The sequence below is a fragment of the Branchiostoma floridae genome, chromosome 3 (assembly GCF_000003815.2).
Source record: "Branchiostoma floridae strain S238N-H82 chromosome 3, Bfl_VNyyK, whole genome shotgun sequence".
Classification (NCBI taxonomy): domain Eukaryota; kingdom Metazoa; phylum Chordata; class Leptocardii; order Amphioxiformes; family Branchiostomatidae; genus Branchiostoma; species Branchiostoma floridae.
This window is the reverse complement of record NC_049981.1, coordinates 19533638-19543109: the sequence shown is the minus strand read 5'-3', so window position 1 is coordinate 19543109 and position 9472 is coordinate 19533638. Positions and strand designations below refer to the sequence as shown.

The window sequence follows — 9472 nt, the reverse complement described above, 5'->3', positions numbered from 1 at the left end:
ATATCTTGCTCATTCAAGCCTCTTGTACCAAACCCTTTCTCATGTTCCAGATCGACATTCAGACATTCATGACCTTGACCGACCAGGACCTTAAGGAACTTGGTATCACCACGTTTGGTGCACGACGTAAGATGCTTCTAGCCATATCAGGTATGGAACATTTCCAATCATTGATACCATTGATTTTCTTCTGAAGTTTGTCCTGATATTTCCTAGCCTATGTCATCAATTAGATGTAAGCTGAGATTGGGCAATGGCTCAATGGCAGTCACGAAGCTCAGCAAACAGCTTTCTTGAAATTCTGTTGATGGTATGACTTTTCCATTTAGTGTTGATGCTACTATTTTACAGTCCAATCTAATCCAAACTGACTGGTGCTTAATGTTGAAGCATGTCTATCCTGAATCTGGAGAAATGATCATCTTGTTCTTTGCCCCCAGATCTCAACAAACCCCGACGAAAGTCGCTCTTCACCCCCTTCCCCAACGCCTTTGACGGTGACCTGAGCGGCAGATCCTCCCTGCAGCACAACCCTGACCTTTCCAGCGCCCTGCCCTGGTGACCTCCGACCTGCAACCCCCCCAAACTTTGGTAACTTCAGACCTTCGACCCTACCAACCTTTTGACTACACCGAACATGCGAACACAGAGGAAATCAATGTTGGCTCATTTTTGATGATTTCTGTTTTGATTTGTGGATATGACAGCACAGGAGGTAGAAGCCACATGATTGGTGAGATAAAGTAATGTGACACACAGGAAAATCCTGTGATAGGTGAGACAGAGTCATGTGACCTGTGAGTACTGGCCACTGGCTGTTGCTGAGTGTAATTGTGGCGTGCTAACAGTAGGCCTTCCTGTAAGGAAAAAACCCATATGAATTATGTGGCCTTATCTCAAACGTGTGGATCAAAAGTGACAAAATATTCTTCACCATATCACCCCCAAACTCCCACCAGAACATTCCAATCAAGATATCAGGGGGAGAACGATTCACTTTTGACCAAGTGCCCTTTTGAACGGCCTCACAACCAAACTTATAATAAGTGCCACAGTTACTTTAACCGCCCTTCTGTATGAAATGGGATGTGGCCAAAGTCAGCATGAACCTCTATCCCAAAATGTACTTAATGATGTTCACATATACCACCCCTGTGATGGGAGTAGAATGTTCCAAGCTTGCCTAGCACCAACTGCAAGGCACAAGAAATGTGGAAAGAACCATTAGACTTTCGGGGTGCTCTGTTGTACAGACCAGTTTCCAAGTGACAGGAGATAAACTCAACATGGTAGAGCATTCCACCACTTCACCAACTACATGTACTGTGTCTTCTGCCATGTCAGTGACAAACAAATGACAAAAATCTTGTTGGCTAAGTGTGGTAGCAGGATTAGACTAAAGTTTTCTCAAATTGTAGCCCTTATTTCTGACGTAGTTGTCACATGATGTTAGTGATGTGATGATGTACTTGATGTAGTGCCTTCTTAAGGTGATTAGAGCAATAAGTATGGACAGCAACATTCCACTGTCAAGAAGCACAACGTGTAGGGGTTTATAGGTAGTCCCCAAGCAGAGTTTTCTGTATGGGGAAGGTAGTGGCTGCAATTTCTTACCGCTGCCTCCCTTCATCTCTGATACAAAACACACAAAATTGATGTTGGTGACCCTTTCCTGCATACCATGAAATTGTCATTCGGCAAACCATTTTATTGCACAGGATTGCATGCATCCTTCACAGTGGGGCAGTGTTCATTCAACTGCAATGGCAGTAGCGGCCTCCGTCACTGCCTCTCCGCCAGTGTCATAGTGAAGGGAGACAGCCATAAGAAATCCCGGCCACTACTGTCCCTCTGACTGAAACCTCTGTTTGGAGAAGTTCATAGGTACAAACGTAGGCCTATGTGTATCCCAAGCATTATCTTGCCTATATATATACACATACAGTAATACTATATATATATGAATATATATGCTATCAAATAAATACACCAAGGTTAGAACAAGTGGGCAGAGCCTGATGTTGAGCTGTTGTGTTCCAAGAATGCTTTATACAATATCTGTGCTTTGAAAGCTTTAGAGTAGAGGGCACAAGGAACAAGTTCAGTTGTGTAAGAGCAAGGATGCTGCAGGTGATCTGCCTGTCAAAATGGCTTAAAGGTCTTTCTGGCTAAAAGAGTTATTAGAGAAGCATTGCTCTTATGTCTTGAAATGAAACAACTAGAAAACACAAAGTCAACAATCAACACCCCAGTCTCGAGTGATCTGCTGCACTGTACAGGGAAAACTGGTAGATTCTTGACATAAGTCAACTAACTGAAAAACATCATTGTTATCTGAGAAAGGTATTGTAAGAATCACTTTAAACTAGAAATGTAGAAGTAGTTGTATTTTTGAGAAAACTTAAGTCTGTTGCTACAGTTATCAGGAAGCTATTTTGTGATGTTTCTTAGTGAGACAAAAAGTATTTCTTTGTTTGATATGTAACAAAAATACTAGGCAGTGCCTAGAAAATGGACTTGGAATAAAAGTTGTTCCAGAAAATTGTACCGTTACTTTTCTGAAGTCTCCTATCATATTTAGGAGAGATTTCTGGTTTCCAAACAAATTTGAACGATTTGTTTCCAAGACTTGGAAAACCCGACTTTGGGGCCAAAATCATGTCACTGTGCCTTATGAATAGCTATGTAAACGAAACTTGTTTACGGAAACCAGAAAATCATTTTCTGTGTTTTTACATTTTACAAGATGGCTTCCCTGAGAATGTAAGAGCCTACTCTACAGATTTGCTACTTCAGTTTTATACCTGGCATGATTATTGTACTCATGGTGTTCCACGTAAATCTGAGCCTACTCTAACACAAGTGCCAATCATGGGCAGGTTGGTTGTTCATTTCACATATAGACAACTCCCTATCCTGGAAACTAAGTGTACTTTTCTACCGTTGATTAACCTCGCTGTATCTTAATCATCAGAAGAGTTGACAAGTCTGCTGAATGTCTCTTGTTTTTTTGGTTATCACTACCCAGGTGGGAGAAAGAAGCACACCCTTACGTAAATATGTATGTAAGTGTGAAGACAGAACACTAAAGTGAAGAATGTGGTGAACACAAAGTGTACAAAAAAGGCAATCTGTGTATAGAGTTGAAGGTATTTTTTAGAGAAGCACAGCACTTACTACCTGATATGGTACTTAGTTGCAAGTTGAAAAGACTCCAGTTCTTGAAGACTCCAGTTCTTGCGATGTAAGTTATTTTTGGTTGCTTTGCACCCATAAAATGCTTTTATAGGGTGTGAAATGTGGCTTGTTTGTTATTGTGACCATTGGCTGTTAGATATTGCCTTTGCTGTTGTTTTAGTTGAATGATTTAAAGGTATAAATAGACCTGTAGACCACTGAATGTGAGCCATAGTGTTATGTCTTATGTATGGACACGAAGACAAAGGTAGCGTCCATACATTTGGATCACTGTTCAAAAAGAAGAATGATACAAAAGATTCAGTATATATTTAATATTAGGGACATGTTGTTTTTGTTTCAATGCTGTATTATTGATCAACAAACTCCTTTGTGTTTTAAGGCTTTTACAGGCCTGTTTGTAACAAATTTGTTACGATATTCTTATGTTGGACTTGTGCCAGGTTGGTGGTAAAGAGTCATAAAAATCTACATAACTTGGTAACATTATATGTATTCATAAAAATATATGGCAACAATCAAGAGAACATATAAGAGCTATTTTTGTTTGCATGTTGAAAAGCTGCCTTGCAGAGAAGTGGTTAGAAATTATGGTAATAAAATCAAATTTTATCAGAGGACAGATCTTAATGCAGACAGTGGAATATAGCAAACTTTTAATCAATGATTTTATTTTCATTCCTTGATATCCTAGAAATGTCAAATGTTTCTGTGTTTGGAGGATACTAAGTTTGGCACAGATGTCATATTTGTTTTCCAGAGATGCATAACTTAACAGTACTCAAAGTCTGCCACTTGACTAGATGTAATGTAGGGTGCACGTTATAGGCGTATTTGTGTACAGATCAGTGCGTTTTGAAATATGTTTGAATTTTGTTTAGTGACATCATGTTTTGTTGATGAAGTCATGAAAGTTTAAAGATTTCAAGCAAGGTGAATTCTGTCACGATTGCTTCCAAGTTGTAGTAACAATGAAGATAAATTTCTTTAATCTAATTTTTACATGAAATATTTTCATAATGTCTTTTCAAGGAAGGGTCAAGCTTGTGATACAGATAAGCTGACTATGTCTCAAACATTGTTATTAATTATATATTCCTTTTTGTTATTTGCTTGTGCACTTTATGTGAGCATACATGTAGAATTCGGAGGGGCTTTTTGAATAACCTCCGTGGAGCAGTGCATACTTGTAGATCTCCATGGAAGGAAGGAATTCCGCCTCCATTGGGGATTCTGGCAGAAACAGACGTCATAGCTAGAATTGTTGCTTCCATTCTTTTTGGCTGGCCCGAATCTTCAGAGCTTTGATATCTGTAAAGGATCCAATGTGAGCTTTGGCTGTCATTTATTTCAATGTTTAAATACCCAAGGTTAAGCCTAAATGTTATTGTCTGCCTTTCATTAAACATATTGCAGTCTATAGTATGTTTTTGTGTTTCTTTGGGTTAAGTTTTTATGTCCTGATAAAAAAAACATTAAGTACTAGAGTTTCAGGAAACACATAACGTTACATGTACCTTCGGCGGAAAGGGCCAGGTGAACCGTTTTCGAACAGGACCTTCGTTTCTGTAACTGCTACTCAAATATCATGAATGTTCATCTACAGCTACTCTAGTTATATGCTGTTGACCAACATCTAAAGACACAAGACACAAAACATAACTTTGCAATTCTGGCGAAGGTAACTAGTATCACGTTTAGTAACGGTTAGTGTGAATATTGCCAGTGCGGCTTGTGCAAGGGCCAACATCATGGTGTAGTTCTGTAATGAACTGCAAGAGGTCGCTTTTGCAACTCTCCCTGGTCACTTTTTGATCTTATTCCATGAGACGGCAAAAATCGCCAATAAGGAAAAGAGAAGCAAGAGCGTTGTATTGTACAATGCTTTATCTATCAAGAAGTAAGATAATGAGCAGTTAATGTGTATAGCTAGGTCCTGTTGTCCAAAAATAAACTTAAAGGCTTAGAGTAAACAAGGACCGCAAACATAACATGTCACCAAGATGTCACTAACAATCGTCGAAGAAACTGTCCTTGAGTTTAGGACAACACTTTCAGATCCGTCCACCACATAGCGATGATGGCCAAACACAATAAAGCACTACATGAATCATCCTTTGCATCTAAAGTCAATTCCACGAGCAGAATTGAATCTAAGAAAGAAAGAACTACAAATCGGACGGGCCAGCGTTTGAACAGACAGCCGGACCGACTGACTGATGGATGAATAGATACACTGTGAAATGATGAAGATGTACATGACACGTTTGTAAATGAAATGTCAAAGGTAGCGATAGTATTCCATGATTTGATTTTCTTTGACTGTTTCTACGTTAACACGTTTCGCCTACAATTCTAAACGTACAACTGGCTTGAGTTCAACGTTTATATGATAGTTGACACGGATCCTTGACCCGTCGCTTTCCCTTGAATTCAAATCTCTCATTCTTTTTTCTTGCAGTACTAGTACATTTTACCGTCTATATTTTCCTGCGCTTCAATGTTGGTGTGTAGCATCATCATCATCGACCTCTAAGCGACATTTTGTGTATAGGCAAAGTAGAGTGTCTGAGTGATACAATTTAAGGTTAAAGTCTTCAAGTGAAAACAGCAGTGTTTCGAATGTCTTATTTGCAGAATGTCACGCTACTGAAACGAACAGACTAATAAATGTAAACTGTGGGCTTGGCTTGAGTAAATTATTTGTTGCCATTTTGTCAAGCTGAGTCCAGTTTTTTGAGCTATGCAATGTCCTGCTGCCCGAGCCGCTGGTACCCGTCAGTCTTCTTGGGTCTGGGTGCGCTGCGGTACTCCCTACGGCCTGTTGCTATCAGCATGGCGATCTGTGGATGGAGGGAAAGTTAATACGACATTCTCGGACGTTTCATCATTTTCATTCTGTATCTCGAAACCAACCAACCATACACTGACCAACCAACCAACCATGCAACAACCAACCTACCACTGACCAACCCTACAACCAACCAACCATGCAACCAACTAACCAACACACACTGATTTCATATCAGATCTCCATGGAATACAATAGGATATAGAATACAGAAAACTCATTCTAGGCGTAACATAGACACGTCTTGCATGGAACAGGTAAAACACCCAAATATTCCCATTTAAGAGATCATGTTTGTGTCACATTGTGTTTCAGATGAATGATATACAATACAATCGACATACCGCCCTCTTATTCTTGTAGATAACATAGAGAAGTGTTGCTATGAGGAGTCCACTGCAGCCAAGCAGCACAGCGTAGTAGTTCATCTGTTCTTCTTTCTTCAGGTCGTCCAAGTCAGGAAGGCCTGCTCCCTGGCGGTGGTGGGCGTCACCTTTGTTCTTGTTCCCAGTGTACACAGGAAAACTTCCATTCTGTTGCCCTTGAAACGACGAGCTTTCGTTCGCAATAATGGTTGGTGTTGTCGGAAGTAGGGGGGTGGATCCATCATTTGTCCCATTGCCATTCTTAGCCCCTATCATATCCACATCTTGAAGAAGACTTGAAGTACCGATCTCCTGTGTTGTGGCGGTTCTCTGTGTCCCGTACTCGTCTTTAACATCTTCGTAATCAACAAGTTCAAACACATCTTCTATGACATCTTCTTTCGTTGTTGGCGTTTCAGTGATGTCTTCATACCCAGTAGTTGTAGTGTCTGTGTTGTTGACCCAACCAGAGGTCAGGTTCACTGCTGAAGTGGCATTGTTGAAGTCGTCAATTGAAGTGGCATTGTTGAAGTCCTCTATCGTGCCCGGAAGTGACGTAACCGTCGTCGTGTTGTCTGCCTGTTCGTCGTTGAGGGGTCGATCCTCAGTGTCATCGTATGTGTAGTCGTAGTCATGATAGTCATCTTTGTCCCTGTTCTTGAACAGGTCTCCTGAGACAAGGATAAAGAGAACACTGCTCAAAATCACTCTTACATAGAGACCCATATTTGTACCACCAAATGTCGCCGCTCAAAAGACCCACGTTAACACACTGATGCAGTAACGCTCAGTTTTGTAACGTTAGGCAGCCAAAAAGGGCCAGATTTCGAGAGGCGAGAGGCCAAAGTTTTTCTTCAGACCACACAGAGAAACTTCCTGCAGGCTTTAGGTCCGGAGTCGTGCAAAGGCCACTAACCTTTGCAGGAAATGGGGGTCGTTACGAAATATCGATTGTTTTCCGAAAAAGGCCGGTTGTTTGGCAAACATACGCAAAGAAGAGCTTTCTGAAATTACATTAAACGATCACCTTTACTATTTTTTTTTCTTGTTTTGCCCCAGTATCAAGTGGTACATACTTAATACTAAGCAGAACCATCTTCCAATATTCGTTAACACAGAAACAACCGTTTTAGTGTATATCTATATGTACTTAGTTGTATACACGAGCTTCCACTGATGGTGACAGACTCGGTAACGCTCAGGAGTCAAGATAGACATCATGGACGTAAAACTTTGAGACGAACCCAAGTAGAGCTACGTGAATGTTGAAGGCACAGTAATGGTGAAGGTGATTAATTTTTGTTTGATGTCGCTGTTCAAACTCTTACTGTTTTTCAATGCCATAGTTACATGTAATTGCCGACAGCGGAAACACTGCGGCACCTGTCGCTTGAGAGAGCTAAAATGTGATCCCTGAGGAAAGCTTATGTTGACATAACGTTATAACTTACGCTACAGCAATCGGGGGAATTAAAAAAAGATCAATAAGAAAGAAGCCTACGTCGGTGACGAACGTACCCAGCTCTGAAAACGTGTGATGAAAAATTAAACACATAATAGACAGACGACATGCTGATAAACGTATCGTGGATGGGCGTATCGTTGAGAATGGGCACAAATATAAGCATTGTCGTGACTGTGAACTCCGTCTTTAAAGTTCTTTATACCGTAAAGGGAAATGATGTGAAGTCTACTTGAGAAGTGTACTTCAACTCAAGTTCTGTTGAAGTCTTCACTTCATTCCTCCCTACACTCACTACGATATCTTGTACTACAGTTGTGTAAAGTGTAAAGACAGCCTATATCTCAATGTTTGATATCACAAAATATGACATGGAGACCTGTACTGCCAAACGTTAACTAAGGGCTTGTTTGGTTAGCATGTGTACAGTAAAACAGCCGATCGATTTGAATCCGGGTCTTTGACCGGTGTTGAGGCAACATCCGGGTTCCTTTGCGGATTCCTGAATGGCAGGTAACGTTACTTCGAGCGTCACGAAAACACGACAAACGGGACATCAAAACTTGAAATCCCGCTGCGGTGCGGTAGAGAGCCGCTAAGTGTCCCATTAACGAACTCACTGGCTTCCTTTTCCTAACCACTTATCACAATGATCAGGGGTGCCTAAGCATTTGCACGAACCCTATGAAATTCGTACGAATATTATGTGATACACACGAATCACTATGCGAAAACGCACGAATATTATGAATTTCGCACGAATCACTATGCAAAAACGCACGAATATTATGAAATTCGCACGAATCACTCGTTCACCTTACTGTGTGTGATTTGCACGATCCTTATGCAAAAACGGCGGCCGGGAGGAGACATGGTTTTGAGCATTTTTACCCGTGATATTTATATTTCAAGGCATGGAATGGACATTTACCGTCGCAAAGATGTATTTGATAGCCTGTGAGCTACTGTTTTGCTTCATTTCGGCGTGTTACATCGTATTTTCCGTCGCCGCCGATCGAAGCCGCCATCTTGAAAATCCCGCTCCGTCTGTCACGTGACCCCGGCAGTGGTTGGTTACCGGTTGCGCAATTTCGCATAAGGATCGTGCAAATCTCATAAGGTTCGTGTTCGTTTGAGGCTAATTTCATAACATTCGTGCGTTTTTGCATAGTGATTCGTGCGAATTTCATAATATTCGTGCGTTTTCGCATAGTGATTCGTGTGTATCACATAATATTCGTACGAATTTCATAGGGTTCGTGCAAATGCTTAGGCACCCCTGATGATACATCCACAACTTATCGAGTAATGCTGTCCACCAACAGAATTAAAGACAGACAAAAAAGAATGAAAAAAGACCTAGGAATTAACCTTTTCGGCGAAGTTAACTGCAATAACTGTTACATGAACTGCTTCAGCCTTTTAAAATTTAAAAAGGTCCTCCGTGTGTGGTGATGTCCAAGCAGAGGTTGGTGGCATTTCATAAAAAAATAGAATCCCTTCTTACCGACGTAATTTTTTGAGGGGCGTAATCGGTAACAACATTTTTTTCCTGTAACATCCCCTTCAGTCGAAGTACTGCACCCTGATAAACGT

The 9472-nt window shown here is 40.8% G+C and overlaps 2 protein-coding genes across 2 annotated transcripts in view; one reads left to right on the top strand and one right to left on the bottom strand.

Annotated features, from left to right (window-relative positions):
- Window positions 1–4618, top strand: part of LOC118411730 (protein bicaudal C homolog 1-like) — a gene marked incomplete in the record, with an annotated part of 55897 nt that extends 51279 nt beyond the window's left edge. The window contains 2 exon segments of the mRNA XM_035814212.1: window positions 51–150; window positions 441–4618. Of these exon segments, the coding sequence (XP_035670105.1) occupies window positions 51–150; window positions 441–562 (222 nt within the window).
- LOC118410753 overlaps window positions 4360–9472 on the bottom strand; it is a 12351-nt gene continuing 7238 nt past the window's right edge. The window contains exons 4-5 of the mRNA XM_035812529.1: window positions 6394–7085; window positions 4360–6041 (exon numbers count right to left, since the gene is read on the bottom strand). Coding sequence (XP_035668422.1) covers window positions 5940–6041; window positions 6394–7085 — 794 coding nt within the window. The 3' untranslated portion in view covers window positions 4360–5939. The remainder of the gene's footprint in view (window positions 6042–6393; window positions 7086–9472) is intronic.